Source organism: Astatotilapia calliptera, chromosome 18 (genome assembly GCF_900246225.1).
Source record: "Astatotilapia calliptera chromosome 18, fAstCal1.2, whole genome shotgun sequence".
Classification (NCBI taxonomy): domain Eukaryota; kingdom Metazoa; phylum Chordata; class Actinopteri; order Cichliformes; family Cichlidae; genus Astatotilapia; species Astatotilapia calliptera.
In genome coordinates, this window is record NC_039319.1 from 9,153,423 (window position 1) to 9,172,278 (window position 18,856).

The 18,856-nt window shown below is 39.1% G+C and overlaps 2 protein-coding genes across 10 annotated transcripts in view; one reads left to right on the forward strand and one right to left on the reverse strand.

Moving 5' to 3' along the window:
• Nucleotides 1–1,464: 1,464 nt before the first annotated feature.
• Nucleotides 1,465–11,877, reverse strand: LOC113010860 (heterogeneous nuclear ribonucleoprotein C). Of its 7 annotated transcripts, none has more exons than XM_026150094.1 (10): nt 11,820–11,877; nt 8,674–8,782; nt 6,886–7,154; nt 5,485–5,557; nt 5,235–5,291; nt 5,113–5,145; nt 4,815–4,984; nt 4,211–4,324; nt 3,752–3,918; nt 1,465–1,980 (listed from the first exon to the last, which is right to left on the reverse strand). In XM_026150094.1, exons 2-10 carry the CDS (start codon nt 8,676–8,678, stop codon nt 1,876–1,878), a joined length of 993 nt encoding a protein of 330 aa, XP_026005879.1. In that variant the 5' UTR covers nt 8,679–8,782; nt 11,820–11,877; the 3' UTR covers nt 1,465–1,875. The 7 variants fall into 7 exon arrangements, with proteins under 7 accessions (XP_026005879.1, XP_026005881.1, XP_026005877.1 ...); XM_026150096.1 differs by lacking the exon at nt 11,820–11,877 and adding an exon at nt 11,549–11,788 and having other exon boundaries at nt 3,752–3,915; XM_026150092.1 differs by lacking the exon at nt 11,820–11,877 and adding an exon at nt 11,549–11,788.
• Nucleotides 11,878–16,932: 5,055 nt separating this feature from the next.
• glis1a (GLIS family zinc finger 1a) overlaps nt 16,933–18,856 on the forward strand; it is a 64,439-nt gene continuing 62,515 nt past the window's right edge. For all 3 annotated transcript variants that reach the window (XM_026150438.1, XM_026150440.1, XM_026150441.1), the window contains exon 1: nt 16,933–17,174. The gene's annotated coding sequence lies outside the window, so the exon portion shown is untranslated. The remainder of the gene's footprint in view (nt 17,175–18,856) is intronic.

Below are 18,856 nucleotides of genomic sequence, written 5' to 3' on the forward strand. Positions count from 1 at the left end.
ATAGATCCTTATCAGTTCACTTAGAAACCTTCTCCTCTTCCTCCGCTCCGGTCTGTTGTGGTGTGCCTCAAGGATCAGTTTTAGGCCCTATTCTCTTCTCATTGTATTTGCTCCCTCTAGGCACAATCTTTGAAAAATACAATATCGCCTTCCACTGTTATGCCGATGACATACAGATCTATTTTGAACTTACTGACGACCTTGCTGTGTCCCTGCACTACTTTCAAGAATGCATGCGGGAGGTCAAAGAATGGTTCCTGAGTAATTCCCTCGTTTTAAATGATAAGAAGACTGAGATTGTGGTGTTCAACAGTAAAATCCCTCGTGCCCAATTCTGTGCTGCCCTGGGTTCCTTTGCTAGTTTTTCTTGTGACTATGTCAGTAACTTGGGTGTACTGCTGGATAGCTCGCTCAAACTCGATAAGCAAGTGTCTGCTGTAGTGAGATCTAGCTTCCACCAACTGCGCCTTATCTCTAAGGCTAGGCATTATATTCCGCATGAGGACCTGGAGAAGCTTATTCACGCTTTTGTGACCTCCAGGTTGGATTATTGTAACTCCTTGTACTATGGTCTTCCCTCTTCTCTTCTTCTTAAACTGCAAACAGTCCAAAATGCAGCAGCCCGCCTTTTGACTGGTACCAGGAAATTTTGCCATATTACCCCTGTCCTAGCTAGCCTGCATTGGCTGCCCATAAAGTACCGTATTCAATTTAAAATATTACTCCTTACTTTCAAAACTATTAATAAATTAGCGCCAAGTTATCTTAGTGAACTTCTCAAACCACATACTCCTGCTAGAACACTCAGATCTGCCACTCAACTACTTCTGACCCAACCCAGATCTCGACTGAAGTCCCGGGGTGACCGTGCGTTTGCTCTGGCTGCCCCGGTACTGTGGAATACCCTTCCTCTCGACCTCCGCGCATCTGACTCCATTGCACTGTTCAAATCACGATTAAAAACCCACTTATTCAATCTTGCCTTTCCCTCTAGTTAATATTTCTTTTATGATTTTATATCATGCACTTCTATGCTCATTTAAATTCTTGTTTGCTCTGTACCTGTTGCTTTCCTATGTATTAGTGACAGTTATCTGTTTGCATATTTAGTACTTGCTTTGGTCCTATTTCTATTATCCTCCTCCTATACTCTATTTTACTTGTTAAGCACCTTGGCATACCCTTGGTTTTTAAGTGTGCTTTATAAATAAAGTTTATTATTATTATTATTATTATTATTATTATAACCATGTAAATGGAATTCATGACATCTGAATTAAGTGAAGCCAGATAAGGAACATCTCTGTAGTGTCAATACAAAAGATCCATGTCGAGCCAAACAAAACACAAAAGCAAATTCAATATTTTATTGCAATTTATTCCTTTACAGTTTAACTGAATAGTATAAAAACTGACAGTAACATACAGACAGACAAGGCCAAACTAATTCACTGATGAGAAAAACAAAACACACTGAAGCTAAAAACGTTTTTGTTTTTGTTTTTTAAACAGAAATTCTCGCCCTCACATTAAGACATGTCCGTCGAGCTGTCGTCTCTGAGAACATCACCAGTCCACACTCGTGCCTTCTCTTGAAGACAAGTAACGACGCTGTAAAAAAAACAAAAAAAACAAACCCAAACCTACAACTAGTTCCTGTAAATAGGGGGTACCGGATGACGGGCAAGATACGCAAACAAAAATCTCCTTTAGGGACATTATGACAGAGTGTGTGCACCATGCTTATGTGTGTGTTTATGTGCGTGTGTGTACGTTTTGTTTTTTTTCCTATATCTACAATATTAGAGTTAAAATAGGAGTCCGATGTCCTTCTGGAAGCTGCGACTACACCGCATGCGGGGCTGTCATCTGTGCCTACGAGTCTTCGTCTCCATTCACGCTGTCACCATCATCATCTGCTTCCACGTGCTCGCCTTCCTCCTCTTCTTCTTCCTCCTCATCCCTCTCTTGACTTTTCACCTGCAGACAATTTAATAAGTGATGAAAAAAGAAATCGTATTCGGATATTTCAAAAAACTCATTTAAATAAACTTTTGTATGTGGCACTAGGTGACAGTTGCTTCATAAATTACTATTTTTGTTATAACTTGTAGTGAGAAAAAGAAGAAAAATCTTATTGATCGGGATCATTTTAGAAATGTTGAAAACTTCTGGCTGAAACGGAAACAGTAGGCACAATACAATAAATTATTGACATTTTCTTAATATTTCTTTTTAAGAGCAGTATATATTGTAGCAGTCGCTAATATTGAGAGAGTCTGAAGGCTCAGTCATCCAGGTCATCGTAGTCTAAGGAGCTTGGAAAGAAAAGTGACTGGACTTAAGTTGCTTGAAGACATTTTGCCTCTCATCTGAGAAGCGTCTTCAGTTCTAGGGTTGAATGGTGGATCTGGGACACTCCACTATTTGACCCTAGAACTGAAGACGCTTCTCGGATGAGAGGCAAAATGTCTTTAAGCAACTTAAGTCCAGTCACTTTTCTTTCCAAGCTCCTTAGAATATTAAGAGAGATTTAAAACTTGGTACTTGGTTTTTCTAAGCTTCCATTTGAGAGATACTTAGGCATGATGGCACATGGAACCATTAACTCGGAGGGCGAAGGGGACAGACTTGAGTTGGATCAAGTGAGCACTCACTGTAGCTTAGCGGACTTAAATCACATGAATTCCAGTTTTAAGGTAATGAGGAATGAATGAATAAAACCCGATGCCATAAAATTTCTCAGAAAATGACTTCACATGTCAGCAGTTTGAGAAAATCTGAGACATGAAGTTCTTTCTTCTTACAAATAAAATTTGCTGTCGGCTCTGATGGAGGCAGACGCATCTCTTCCTGCTTGGCTTCTTATGCCCTTGTGTAATCTTGTCTAACTTTATCCCAGAGAGTCTCTCAGTCTTGTTCTCTAAAACCTAAAGAATATGGATTTGATCCACTGGCCCCTGAACGCAAGCCTGGGTTAAGGAGAGCCCATATGTCCTGGAGGGACCTGCTGGATACATGCTGGATGGGTGCTAGAAGTGGCGTGTCGTGTGCCTGGGATTCCCGGGACTGTCAATCGAGGACATAGAAGATTTCTACCTATTCAGAACCATAATAACAGGGTTCTTGCCGATCGGAGCTGGCTTATCGAAGACTGAAGAAAGCGGTTAGAGCCGTTCAAAACCCCACAAGGCTGGCTGCTATGATCGAAGCGATGGGGCGGGCTGTGAGTACTCAGACTGTTGTTATTGAACGCCACATGGATAAGATCTTGGAGAAGCTTAGCGGGAAATTGACAGACCTGGTGACCAGTGAAGGACATTTAGACTGGCTGTAGCATTGGAGGCAGCTCGTTCGCACTAAACCAAAATTTCTCTCATTTGGCTCCCCATGTCGCTAAAAGGCCCATCAGGCCGGCTGGCTGAAAACAACAAAATCTTCTCCCTGATAATCAGACTGTTGTGGGTCTCTGCGCACATATCCTTCCAAGGCCACCTGCGTAGGCTGCGGACTGCTGACTTTCGCTTAACTGGTTGAAAGGACACCGGATACACACACGCATGTACACTGACACAGATACGCACTCAGCCACCCTCACCCATCCCAAACGTGTCTGATGCTTGATACCACACGATGCACAAGGCAGGTCTGTCCAGTGCTGGATTTGAAATTTGAATTTGAATAAAAATTCCCCCTAAAAAACCCATATTCATTTATTCCTTTCCCTCTGAATACCATTTGCAAACCTCACCTCCTCTTCCTCCAGCAGGTCTCCCTCCTCTTCCTCGTCGTCCTCTTCTTCATCAGAGTCATTCATATCCTGGTTGTCCCTCTCCCTCTTCAAACTGTCATCCTTCTTGTTGCTTGGGTGTGGAGGTGAAGTCACCTCTCCTGGCTCTGGTTTCATACTCTTACCTTCTGCCAAACACAAAGGTACATTCATGACCCGTTATCTGTTCTATTAAATGAACTTAAAGGCTACTCTGGGAAAAAATATAATAAAAGCTAGAAATCTTTAGAGGCTGTTATAGTTCATTTTCAACAAAAGCAGGCCATTAAGGCTGTATTACAGCTGTGAGAAAAGAATGTGTGAGATCATTCTGTACTGTAGGTTTTCATTTACAGGCCATCTGGTTAAACACGGAGGCATTTATTGCTGAGTTTTACCTCACTCAGCACTCCCCATTAAAACATGCCGTGTCCCTCCTACCTGACTTCTTGCTATGGTCCCTCTCCATACGCTCCAGGCTCTCCAGGAGGTCATCCACTTTGCTTTTGATCTGCGTCAACTCTCTCTTGATTGTCTGTAGCTCATCCACTTTCACTGTGGAATGGGGGTGGGGAGTTAGAAAGCCTTATTCTACAACGAGGGTACATTTTGACAGTTGCCCCCCGTATCAAAGGACGTGTATAAGGTTACTGAAAGATTATTATTTGGCCCAATGTTTAAAGTAATTAGGAAAATGTACAACACAGTGGGTTTGGTTTGTATTGCCAGCAATAAGTCTGATAAGCCAGATGCTAATTAAATGTATTTAGACCTTTGTAAGTGGCCGATATTGCTGCCGGTACTTATGGTTGTGCTGGTGCATCATGTGTTAGTTATTGTGTGGCCATACAGTCACTGCCCAGTCTGTAGGCCTGACTGAATAACCCTCTGTAAATCTTTACAAAAGCAGATTTATGCAGGATGTTGATGATGATAACAGCACCAACAACAACAGTTTGGTATTCAGTGAAACTGATCGAATTTAGGATAATATACTGTTGTGCTGAAGTTCCAGACAGCTGCATGGACCAGGTAGCCGACTCACTTGTTCTGGATGAGGAAGTCCTTTGACTGCTCTTGGATGAAGAGGAAAAGCTGCTTTTGGTCCGCCGGCTGCTTCCTCCACTAAGGCTGACCCGCGGGCGTTTCGACGGGATCACAGCCCGTGACAATGGGGGAGGAGGAGCAGGGACACGGGACGGGTACGAGTACATTCTGTTATCAAACAAGAGGTTTTACATTTTTTTTTAAAAATGAATAAACATACTCTGTGCTGAATGTGAGAACAGAGCAGTGGTAGAAGTGAAGCATTACTGCTTTTTCTAATCAAATAACATTCATACCCATTTTTGAGTGACATCTTCAAGCATGAACTGCTGAACAAACAACAAAGCATGAACAAACAACAAAGATTGGCACTGTGCGTGAGTGTAAAGCACTCATCCATCGTCAGGGATCTACTCACCTGTCATAATAATCTCTCTGAAAATCATAATCGAGGTCAAAGGAGCTGCTGCTGCTGCTGTGGAAGAACAAAAGAACAGAAAGCTTGTGTTGAAAAATATGAAGACTTGCTGGTATCACTGCATTCTTTCTTTTCTCCAACTACATCAAGTTTTTCCTTTAGTGCCAAATCAAAAGTCACTTATGCCCTCATCAAGAACAGTGATGGGGGCATTTCTGGCTTTCTGTTCAGGTTTGCAGCTGATACTTACCTGTACATGTCTCCAGCGGAGCGTTTGGTGCTTTTTGATCTGTGCGGTTTGGGTTCTCCAGCCAGGTTGATGTCTGCCAGACAGTTACATTATACATTAATGCACAAACCCATTGAGAGGACAAATAACTTGAAACCAATGCTTTAGAAGTTTTTAACAATGCCACGAGTCTCTCTTCAGAAAATAGCAGGTTTGATGAAGGTTAAATTTTTTTTTACTAGAGGTTTGCTGTGAATACACTTTTATCAAATATTATATAAACATTAAATATATTTATAAATATTTTTGTACTGTAGTCAACAATAGTGCTGCTGGCACTACATACTTCCCTGCTTTCTCTTTTACAAATAATAATGGCACACATTTGTGAGTGAGAAGTTTGGTGTTTCTTTTGACAAGTCAAAATGAGTCAAAATTAACACAAAATGGATTTTATGTTACATTTTCCCTCAAATGTACTTCAGGCTTGCTCGTGCCTACGGCTGTTACCACTGAAAACATTTTAAAAGGAGATTAAATGAAGAAATACAATTAGAAACATCAAAGTACTTTACTTGTCTAGTTCCTTCATTTCTTTTCAGAGCAGTGAGACAACGTGTAAAGCAATTACACTCTTGCATCCCTTGAGTATTGTAATCTATCACTATCAGACTTCATTGTTACTGTCACTGAGTGAGTCTTACGAGTCATCTCAGTTTCATTCTCACAGCCAAGGGACCCTCATTAACCTGTATTTCAGCTCATCTTCTCAGGTAGTGAGAAAATGAATTCACATCCACATTTAAGCAGAAATGTTTGAAAATCATTTGTTTAAAATAAGCAAATTATACCTAAGCATTCACACTTGTTCACACGAAACAACAAATTGATTACGCAGTGTTGTGGAGCAGCAGAATGACTGGATGCATACCGACGACTAGTCTGAAAGCAAATTGTGATCCAGCTCTCACGCACCAAAGTCTGCACTGCGTGTAGACTTTTTCACTTCTCAGTGAGAAACCTCTTACACCCAGCAGTTAAACTTTTAAACTGGGAAATGTGTGTATATTTTATGGCGGCAGATGGACATATTAAGATTCCTGCCTAACAACATAAGTTTTCTGAGTAAAAACAAATGAGACTAAATCTTAGCTCCTCCCAGGGTCTAACCAGGAAGCCTAACAAGCAAAAGATCCCTGCTTTGATCTCAGGAGACACAAATGTCTTTGAGGTTGCGTCAAGAAGGGTGGGGGAAAAACTTATCACTTATCAGCCCCAGCAAACAAACAGTGACTGTTTAAAGTGGTAACAAACTAAGAAGGTTCAAACAATGAGCTCAGAAGTTCAGTTTATTTTAGTTAAATAAGACTATAATAAAGAGAAAAATCCTTTTAAATGAAAATTCAGAGACTGAGCCCTCACCAAGCACTTGTCCAACAATCATTCTCCCATCCTCCCCGCCGACAGCGGCTCGGGCATTCCTCTCATTGGCGTATTGCACAAAGGCATAGCCCTTGTGGACAGAGCAGCCTACGATCTTGCCGTATTTAGAGAAGATGGCCTCGACATCTGCCTTGGTGACCAGCAGCGTGTTGAGGTTGCCAATAAAGACCCGCGAATTGAGGGAGCGTGGGTCGGTCTTGTTGGTGACGTTGCTGGCGCTCATCAGGCTGGAGGAGGTGGGCGAACGACTGTCAGGAAGACACACAGACACATATGCAGCCGATTTAGTAGCAGGATGAGAAATATCTGACCCTTTGAATGGATCCTGCTTTTGCCGAGTCACAAAGCAAAGTGTCAAGGACTCATCAGGATTTCCTGAGAAATTTAGTTTGGTTACCTGCATTTTTCTAAAAAATTTTTCTTATTCTACAAATTTGAAACTGATTAGATTCCGACCAGCTTCCATGTACTTAATATTTAAAAGCTGCATCATTTCCTCTTCATCTAAAAGAAATCCAAACTGATGGAAACAAAGTCAAGCACTAAGACCACGAACCACGTGATTCTTCAACTGTGATTTCCTGGATATAAAACAAATTGTCCTCTTAAGGGCTTTTAGGCATAGCCAAAGACAAATCTTGATCAAAATATCTGGGTTTAATTTATTAACAAACAACATTGTTATCTAATGGCTAGAAAACCCTGTTTTCTGTCAAGTAAGCCAAAATCCACTCTTTGCCTTTAAAGTAAGCAGTATGCCTCCTGCTTAGGTGCCGACTAAAGGCTCATTCTAACTGAGAAGCCTGTTATTTATCACCTAAAATAAATTATAAAGTAAAAAGTTCACAATGGACTAAATCTAACTGTAGCAGACATTTAAATCATTTTCAAAGGAGCATTTGTTTTAGTACTTTTACGTAGTTCTGTCGTATAATTTTCATATAAAAGTTTAAAAGCAAATTGTAAAACATGCAAACAAACATCTGACAACAACAACTGCAAATCTGCATAATCAAATTTAAAAGGACTTTGCTTATCGTTTATCTTGTATGGTTTAATGCAAAATATTTTCACAACAACATTTACATTTAGCAACTAAACTTCCTCTTCACAAAGCTTACAGTCAACACCTCCAACCACACACCCATGACAGAAAGCTAGACCAGTGGGAAGTAGTGACATTTGTTTCATACCAGAAATCTCTAATTCTAATGCCTGAAGTGCTTGGGGCTCTGGGTTGAGTAATAAAACATAATAATCACAAAGACAACAACAACAAAATGACAACTTTGTTCCTTCTTCCTTCTGAATTTTATGGTATGCCTGTCAGTGCTTTCATAATACATTAAATAAGGGGTGTGCATTTCTTCAGAAAAGTAAAACAAATATTTAACTAAAATGCACGATTTTGAATAAAAGAAACTAGAAAAAAAAATAACTATCACTCGCCATTAATATAATTCATTTACCTGTTAATGGAGCCCCAGCTATGCCAGACTCATTTCAATGAACTAATAACCTGCAGTACAGGTGTAGAGCTTTAGCTGTAGATACAAATACAGCTTCTTGTAGCACTGTAATGCTGCCCAATCCTCACTGAATATATGTAATCAACATTTTAAGTAAACTATATAAGCAAGTGTGTGAAGCCCATTGCCCAGTGTGTGTAAAGTCTGGAGAGGGGCAGTAAACATAAAAACAGTTACGTGGCATTAACATTAACCCCCTGGCTGACAGAAGAGGGGGTTTTCATTCATCATCACTCACTCCATTGCGTCTGTGTGCAGGGCTGTCGTCTGCCTGATGTTTGAGACTGTGGGCTGGGTTCAGTTTGGGCTGGTGTCTCGACCTTCACCTTCGCCCCTGGCGACTTATACTGAGGTGACAGAAAACACACCTCGGTCAAGCTGAGCAGGGTTATCTTGTACGAAGCCTTACCTGTTTGGAGTGTGTGCAAGAGTCAGTGATGAGTTAGACAGCTAGCCAGTATGAGACTACAAGTAGAGCCTAATGCATGTATACCTACTGCAATGTCTAAGGCTGGGTGAAGTGTGAGAATACAGAACAGAACCAGACACAAATTGATACCTGGGACTGCAATCAATCGACAGAAAGTGCACTGGCTTAGCCCGCATATGCTTTGCTAGTGTGTGAAGAAATATGGGTGTAGTAGCTTAGACATTTGTTTGCATTTCTAGATGCAGCCGAGATGCCAACAAGTTTAGCAAAGCTGGATGAATTTCAAAACACTGTGCTACGTTTGCTTTTATTTTCATTTCCTAGACAAACCACAAATTAATGCTGATTACTGACACATAAAGTTCACAATGACTTAGATGGAACCGCTTGTAAAAACTAGAAGAGCAGGGTATTTACATATCAGTGAAATATTAAAATTTGGAATTTATCTAAGCTAAGGTTATTAGTCCAAATATGGGCAGATCCATTTATTAGTACTCACGGGGGTGCGTATGTGAAGGGACACAATACAAAGGTCAGCCAAAAATATATAGTATATAATCTGTTAAACACAAGTAGTGTTATAATAAAAACTCTGGAACTGGGAATTACATCAGCAGCAGGGGGAAATTAAAGGGAAAATTATATTTAGAGAAGCTTTAAGGGTAACCAGAGATTTCATTATTATTACTAATAATCACCAAATTCAGAGATTATGAAATCAAGAGTGTAAATGTGCTTTTGCCATAACAAACAGTACTGTGGAAAAGTCTCGAGCCACCCCTGATGTCTTTATATTTTGCCTCCAAGAAGTCTTGACCAATAGTTCCCCAGGATCTCTGAAGGTCTTTCAGAGTTGTTCCCTGGACACTGGCAGCTTTTACACTCATTTCCAGAGGATTTTTTGTATGTTTGTTTGTGTCTTTATGAAACCACTTAACCCAGGCTTATAAATCAAAAGCATAGGAAAGGAACCTAACTCAAGTAACAGAAAACTTAGCAAATCTATGGAAAATGTAAAGCATAATGTAGTTCATTTTGCACCAATCAGGTGATTCCCAAAGAACTATTAAGTGAAAACCTGACCTATCTCCGTATGGTGTGTAGTGCTACAGCAAATGAACAGTATCTGAAAATCATATCCTTAAATTAGATATATATATATATAAAGAGAATCCAGCAAAAACTTGAAACTGGATCTCAGAGGTTATCCATGTAGTGCTCACTGAAACCTTATCAAAAATGGTCTGTGTAAGAAGAGAGAAGCTATGTTTAAGGATGGGAAATGTCTGAGGTTTGCCAAATTACACAAAATCTGGACTGAAAACCAGGGGCAACAGGTCTTCTGAAGTAATTAATCAAAATCTCAAATTTTTGGTTTAAATCTAACCACAAAGGAGGTACAACAGTGCATGCATACAGCCATTTATAAAAACACTGCAGAGGCTCTGGGAATGTCTTAAAGAAGCCCGGAGAACTATTCCTGAAAGCTCCTTAAAAGAAATTCCAAGAAAACTTTCATGAGCGAACTCAGGCCATGTTAAAAGGTAAGGGTGGTCATACCAAACAACTGAAATTTACAAAACGTTTTTGTATTTGTTTTTTTATTTATACACATCATATTTTAATTTATATATTTACACATTTCAATAAATTATTGGCACGAAATAAAGAAATGAGTGGCGGTTTGAGACTTGTGCGCAGTATTGTATAATAGTGATGTTTAAATTTATTTTCCATAAGCTTTGTGTTTTCTCATAAAAAGGGTAAATGGAGTGAATGTGAGGGCGTGGATTGCTTTTGATACACATATACACAACCATAATACTGGTTCAGATGAAATGTTTAATTAATCAAATGTGTATTAGTAACGTTATGTAAAAACTTAAGCCAATGGCACTCCAAACCGTTCAAACTCAAGAAGAAAAATAAAAATCACTCTTCATCATGGGAGGGGGAGGGGGAAAAACACGAGGAAAAAAAAAAAACTACTCCATAGGGGGCAGAAAAAAAACCCAAAGCCGAAGCAAAAAAAGCAAAGTCTAGGGATAATCAAAAATTACCTAAACCATCCACAACACACCCGCTTGGACCCCGACAGCGCCTTCAGCAGGCCTCAGAGTGAAACACAGGCCCTGACTGGCCTCCGGGATCAAAGCCGGCTAGCATGGCTAACGTTAGCCAACCAACAATTAAAAAGCATGAAAAAAAAGTATACAGCCATCAGACCAGTTCCTCTTTGTCTTGCAAAAACCAAAACCTGCAAAATTCTGACAAATCTGAAGTCGATAACGTGTAATCAATCATCAGGATGCTGCTGCTGCCGCGGTTATTAACATGCTAATGTTAGCTGGCCAGCTGGCTGAAAAGCGTGCCAAAAACCAGCAAGTCCCGTAAAAGAAAAGTCTTCACAATAAACACTACAAAAAATACAGCTACACAAACTTGCAAAAATGTGGACGAGACTGTTGCTAAGAGGCATCCAAAGCGTCGTGTTTTCTAAAAACCACAACCAGCGTTTGTGCTCTTTTTTTTGGAGGGGATGAGCATCTCCGAGGCCGCTAAGCCAGCTACCTCGCTAGCCAGCACATTACGTCCTGTCCAAAAAGCATCGTAGAAAAAAATCCAAAAAGAAAAGAAAAAGGAAGGAAAAATGAAAAATGTCTGGGAACAAAATACTCACCACGACCTTTACGAACAAAATGTCTTGCTTTCGGTAAAACCTGTCAATTTGTTACTTAGGTTGTCCTTTTGGAGCAGACCCGGTTCAGCCCCCTTAGCTAGCTTTCTTCTAGCCGCCGAGCTAACGCATAGAGGCAGTGGTGGCGCGGTCATTGACGGAGACGCTTGTTTTTTGTTGCGGTGCAATTCGAGGAGGCCGGAATCGGTAACTGGTACATCATTTGAAGCACCCCGCCACTCTCACTCCAGCTAAACATATAAAACATACTCACCCTCTTTCTTGGAGAAATCACTACGCACTCTTTTCAGAATAAAATCTCCAAAAACTAGGACTCTTTAAATACGTTTATTTTTCTTTAGTTCTTCCTTTAACAAAACAAACGAAACCCTTTTTGACCCAAAAGAGTAAATTTTTTAAATTCAAAATAACAAAGAAATTTTCTAGTTTTTTTCCTCTAGTTAAAAAATGAATTATTTAAAACGTTTATTTTTATTATGTTAATTTCTCTTTTCACCTTTTTAAAGATTATGTGATAAATTAAATGTATATTTGATAACTTATGGTTAATATATATTTGATAAATATATATTAAACAAGATATTTATGTTAGAACAGTGTTTAGTAACTTTTGCTTATCTTGCTGTGAAAACACATTCAGTGGTTTTTATTTTTAAACATTGGCTAACAATTAGACCAGTATGAATCATCTTTGTAACTGTGATTAACTCTGACTTAATAAAGTTCTTTTCTAATTCAACAGCCTCTCGCATTTGTCTAACGGGCCGTTTACTTACATTTATCTAATAGCAATAGGCTTCTGGTTTATTACCACAGCCGGCCAGGAGATGACAGTGTTGTTATTTATAAAAAGATGAATGTGAGTTTAACAAGTATTTGGCACAGATTAAGAGATTTACCTGTTTAGAGGGTGAACATTTTTTTAATCAGATGAAGGCTCTGCTACCAAGAAGAAAGAATGTACCACAAAGAAGCTCTGCGTACATTTAGATAATTACAGATAAGCTTAGAAAAACACCACAACTGATTATAATTATTGGGATGTTTCAAGAACCGGACAAGCAGGTTGCAACTCTTTAGTTATAAAGTGTAGTACATCTGCTCCTATGTTCTTTTTACTCCTTTCAACCCAGCACATTAAAGTGTAGACATTAAAAACAAAATGTGCTAATTAATAGAGCTTAATAGAAGGTACACAACTAATAAAGTGATGTTAGTTGAAAAGAAAAGGTTTAGGAGATTAGTGAAAAGGCTCTTTTGAACTGACTAATAGGGACTTATTTTTTTTAATTAAAAGAAAACACACCCAAATGGAAACGTGGAAGATTAGTTATATTGACCTGACCACTCTTCTTATTTACATATACAAGAGTGAGTGGAGAAAAGCGACAGCTGTGTAGACACGAGGCCTGAAACAAAGAAAGTCAGGTTATACACCAGGTGTGGGCAACTCCAGGCCCCGAGTGCCGGTGTCCCGCAGGATTTAGATCTCACCCTGGGTCAACCCACCTGAATCACATAAGCAGTTCATTACCAGCCTCTAGAGAACGTCAGGACATGTTGAGGGGGGCATTTAGCAGTTTAAATCAGCTGGGTTGGTTCAAGGGCACATCTAAAACCTGCAGGACACCAGCCTTCGAGGTCTGAAGTTGCCCACCGTTGTTATAGAAAGCTCACTGAGGACACCTAGTGTACAGGTGCTGTGCAACAATTTTTTTCAACGTCTTAACCCTTGTATGGTGTTCGGGTCTGTGAGACCCGTGTTCAGTTTTTTTCAAAAGAAAAATTAAACAATTAATTATTTTTTCACGTGTAAATGTGTTGTGTCTTTCCACTCACTCCACTTGATTATAACTGATTTATTTATAACATTTTATATAAAAGAAAAACGAGAAGCACATTAATTCATAAATGTGATCTAACAAAGGTAAAGGGAAAAAATTAACCATGTTTGCTGTTCATATGTCTTGTAATTGGGATGAAGTAAACATCTGTTGAGTAATTTAACATAAAATTGTTTGATAGTGTTAATTTGGAAAGCCAAAACTCTAGCGGGTCCACCAGACCCATGAACACTGGCTGAGTAACAAAAATACGAACACCACACAAGGTTTAAACAAAGAAAAAAAGTAGAGGCAAACCGAGGAGGTGTATCAACCAAATCTTTTAGCTTGTATGCTGTTTTTGCTAGACCTTTTTGGCTTGTAAGTCTTGAAAAGGAAGTAACACCTCTTGCTATACCTTGCAAACAGTAAGTGTTTCATATATATATATATATATATATATAAAAATATAAAAATATATATAAAACTTAACATAAAACACTGATGTAGAAGAAACAGGTCCTCAACACAAAGAAAGTCAAGTAATACAGAGAGGAAAGAAAATCGCTGAGGACACGCTCTATAAAATCTATGCATTATGTGTCTCCAGAGGGCTTGAGAGGTGATAGCATATCGGCATATTTTTATAGTAAAAGTGAACCAAATATCTGAAATACCAAAAATGCTGGGATTATTTAATTTATGGGACAGACACTTACCAATTTGAGTTAAATGATGAGCTCTTATTACATTAATTTGATTTTTTTTTAAAGTCATTGCTGGTTGCAGAGTGTCAAAATGCCTGCATATCTTTTTATATTCATCGCAAAATACCAAATATCCCACAATGAAAAAGCCTTGAAAGCATGTGAATTTGAGAACCTACTTAATTCTCCAAGTTGGAACATCAGTCCATCATCTCCAGTGATTTGTTGTTTGCTCTGAGATGAAAATGAGCTGCAGATAAAACACTTGTGTTTTACCCTGAATAAATGCTTTAATTCTCATTTTCAAAAGATTTCTGAATGACTTTAAAGAGAAGGGATGGTAAAAAGAGAGATTAACACCAGCTGCTTTCTGCATCTAGTTAGCAGCGAAGCCCCTGTGTCCCAAATTTTCATGGAGAATACGTTCTTTTGTGAATTGTTTTTGCCCATCTGGTTTTGTTTGCAGCTCCATCCCAGAGGACTTGTTTACAGCTCTGTGCATCTTCTCAGAAATCAGAACTCATACTCTGACTTGCAGTTTTACTGTGTGATCATGTACACAGATGAAAGGTTTCTGCTTGTTTGCCTCTTTTGTGTATTTATGAAAGTCTTAAGAGCGTGAGGACGAGACAGATGTTTGACACGCTGTTATGCAGTGTGTCCAAGTATTGACGTGATTGGTACAAATGTTGGAGTAGCAGGGAGTTTACATGTCAGTGCTGGCAGTGATGGGATGGTAATGTGTGCCATCAATTTTCACCCTGGTATAAATCATGCAGACCTGACAGCGACAGAGACACCATATAGGAAACTGTGCGGAGCAGAAACCAGAATATGGTGAAAGTAAGGTCAACACCAAGCACCTCAAACACACTCAACACAATTTATAGGGAAACCACTGGAAATACAAATATCATAAAGTGAAGAGAAGCCATGTGAACTTAATATTAAGTCTCTTTCAGTTATAATATAGGAAAAGTGGTAAACCGTACAGGGAAAAACCGTAATAAAACTTTCTGTTATGCATACTTATAGTTTTACAGATGCATTTGTCTTAAGAGGCTTAAACTATTTAGAGCACATCTGGAGCTGCTTTAGATTTAACGTCCTGCTCTGACCCGTGTGCTGCAGGTGCTAATAATCAATAAACTGATTTACAGTCAACATGCCTTCTATTGACTTTAGCACGAGGATAACATATCAAATAGCCATTCTTCAATGAGAAAGTGGACTTCTATCAGAATCATACAGTGATAAAAACAGTTTGTATGTATGGAAAACATTTTTCCCAGTACTCATTAGCAGTTTAGAGATTTTGCCCTGTGAGGTTGGTTAAAACTACCAAATGTTCCAATTTGATTGAAGTAAGTTTACTATGAATTATACCTAAAGCTTCTTTAATCATAGTAACCATGAAATCTACAGACGTGAAACTAGCGGCATATGTGTGGTTTACTAAGGTTAAAACTTTCTATTTAAACGATGACTATATATATAAAAAAATGCCTTAAATCTATGTATATTATAGCTAGACTATAGTGATATACATGCCCAAATTATGACTAAAGACTCAATACTTCACACATACAACATATTACATGTAGAAGGTGCAAGCTTCCACCAAGACAGCTCACTCCTGGGCAGTTTTTTATCCTAAAAAAAAGAAATGCTCTCGTATTTTCCTTTTAAAATGTAAAGCCACTGTCCACGAGCAAATATAGGTGAATTTACCTGAAGATAATGTAAACAGGCTACAGCAGTCTGAGAGTGTAGTATAAAACGGTGGTCCTTTTGTTCTTGATCAGCCAAAAGGGACAATTTATTTACAAGAACTCCATCCTTACCACACCAACAAACTCCCAAACCGATTTTACCAATCAGTGTAAAGTTTCTTATCTTATATATCTAAAAACAGGAGCAGATAAAGTAGATCAGTATGGTACAATGATGTAGCCCAAATTTGTCCCACACACAATATAAATTTTATTAATATTATTCTTTTTGAGATTAAAATCTATTTTTGTAGATAAATATCAAAGTGCCATTTCAAGAAAAAAGTTAAAATAATTGTCACCCTTGTTCGAGATTAAACTTGAAATATTATTTCAACTTTTCTTTCAAAAATACTATCCCAAAATAGTACTTCAAGATTTATCTCTATTTTTTCATTTTAGTTTCTAAACCAACAACAATAGAAAAAAAAATTCTAAATAAAAACAACTTTTTTGTTTCTTTTGATGAAAAATAAATGCTTGAATGTTAGATGTTGATATTTTTGAGTGATCATCTCAAAGTTTCAACTCAACAACACAAAAATCCAAGTTCTTTAGAAATACCTAACTTGAAATTCTGACTTACAGAGGGCATGGGGTGGCTGTACATCAGGAGGTAGTGCAGGTCACCTACTGATTGGAAGGTTGGTGGTTTGATCCTTGGCTCCTCTAGTCTGCATGTCAAGCCCAAGTTGCTCTCCGATGCATCCATCGGAGTATGAATGTGTGTGAATGTAGTTAGAAAGCATTAAGTACAGAGAAAGTGCTTGTGTGTTTGGGTGAATGTGGCATGTTATATAGAGCGCTTTGAGTACTCTGGGAGAGTAGAAAAGCGCTATATAAGAATCAGTCCTTCCATAGCTTCCATACATACTGGCTGCAAGGACAACATAAAATGAAAGCACTTCAACGTTTCTCTGTTTTATTAATATTTTCCCTCTAACTCAGATTGGGGGCCAATCATATTTAGACTCACCACATACCCCCCCTCTGGACACGCCCCTGGTCTAAGTCGTTTTTTTTAAACTTTTTTTTTTTTTTTTACTTCGTTGCTCACTGTTAAGACTCAACGAGCGCTTCATATGCAGCATTATGAAAGAGCTTTAAAAGCAGTAACAGATGCTTACAGATGAACGTATATTAGCTCACGTCGAGGGGAGAGAGTTCGTGCGTGCGCGCGCGGGCAGCTAGGCAGCTGCAGCTCTTGAGCCGACAGCTCTGCAGTGACAGTGGGAAGTACAATCCGCGTGCAGTCAGCGCGAGGCAAAGACCTACTGACAACAAGCTGATGAGGGGACACCACACGGTAAGAACAGCTGGCCTGATGTGACTTTACTGCACTTTTATGAAGTTTTTTTCACGATTTTTTTTCGCTGTCATGGAGTTTAACGCGTTAGCACGTTTGAAACAATATGATGTGTTTTCTTCTAACGAAGCCCCCACCACCCAAAAAAAAAAAAACCCCCAGAAAACTAAGAGTTTCTGTAAATGGACTCCAGCTGATGTATGATGGATGCAAATGTACAGTGACCTGTCAGGAGTTTTATGATAAGTGAGGAAAATCATCGCTGGGTGGAAGAAAATAGTTCCACGCTGTCCTCAAGAAATGTTATTATCAGGTCTAATCTTACCTCCGTATCTTGGATTACACAAGAACTTATTCTGATTGTGCAACAAGCATTTGAGTAAGGCAATTAAGAGCTATACACTATAGTGAGCTCATGCCCAAATGGTTCCCTGTGATAGTTTCCCTCCTGTTACTTATGGGACTTTTCCTTTCCACTCCTCTGCAGTCTGCTGATTTATGTAATGTAGCTGGAATGAAAAGTGCTGCGCAGGGGGTGGAAATCTGGCTTACTGAGAGGCAAACCGATGAGGAGGCTTGTTTTAATCATTAGTCTTATGGTGTCACTGACATGCAGCTTGTGCTGGGAATTGATGGTTTTGAGATGTACATTGAGGTGGGGAATCACTGATAATTTATTAACTTAATTTAATGTTATATATGTGACTCTTAAAGGAGCAATAAACAAGATTTTTGGCTTTTTCAGAAACCACTAAGTTACTTTAATATGCTTTTGGGAGGTTGATCAGGTTGTTGGTCAACACCGATGACTCACAGATTATTTCACCAGATGCTCAGATTGTTTGTTCAAGTTCTCACATGGACCATGGTGCTACGAGCGGGAAATCAGCAGCAAGCCAAGGTTTGTTTCTACCTAAAGTATTTGTTTGGCCTGACAGTTGGGCTGTATGTTCGCCTCAACTTCTCACCGGGGAGAGAAAATAACAATAACATTTCAGTTTTAGTGGATTGTTTTACTATTGCCGCTTTCAAAATGTAAACGGCAGATTCAAAATGTGTCATTGGGTTACAGGGCTGGACTGGGACAAAAAATCGGCCCGGGCATTTTGACTAGAGACTGGCCCACCAGGTATTATAGGAAAAACCATAAAGCCTTTGAATGAAAACAAACGCTGTTGTCACAGTGATGTACACTGTCTTGTTGGTATATATGTATCAGTCTAATAAACTTAAACCTACACCATCCTCCCTATTCTGGTATTCTAAACTGTACCCGAAAGTAGACTGCTTGGTCGAGTTAACCTCCTAAACTATCTAGAACACATGGTGAAAACCTGAAATTAAGACAGAGGAGACTAGAGGTGAGACATGATCATTACTTGTCACGGTCCTGGGTCGGGTCGACCCAGCATTTTGAGTTTCTTATGTTTTGGTTTATTTTTGCATTATGGATTGGTTATTCTCTGGTGATACTGTTTTGATTACAATTATATTCTGATTCTTTAGTTATCTGATGATGATGTTGATGACGATGATGATTATGTCTGGTTTAGGTTTTGTTATCTTGCCCTTATGTTTGGTTTAGGTTGCCTGTGCTTAGTCTTCTCTGCCCGTATGTCCCTCTGTTTGTCCATGACGTCATTATGCCTGTTTACGAGTCTGTCTCTGTCTGGCGTGTGCTT

Excerpts from the sequence above, each read along its gene's own strand:
- LOC113010860 (XM_026150094.1), bottom strand. Across the intron at positions 5,558-6,885 it reads GATTGTTGGACAAGTGCTTG|ACATCAACCTGGCTGGAGAA; the intron begins GTGAGGGCTCAG and ends ACTGTCTGGCAG. Across the intron at positions 3,919-4,210 it reads GGACCATAGCAAGAAGTCAG|AAGGTAAGAGTATGAAACCA; the intron begins GTAGGAGGGACA and ends TGTGTTTGGCAG.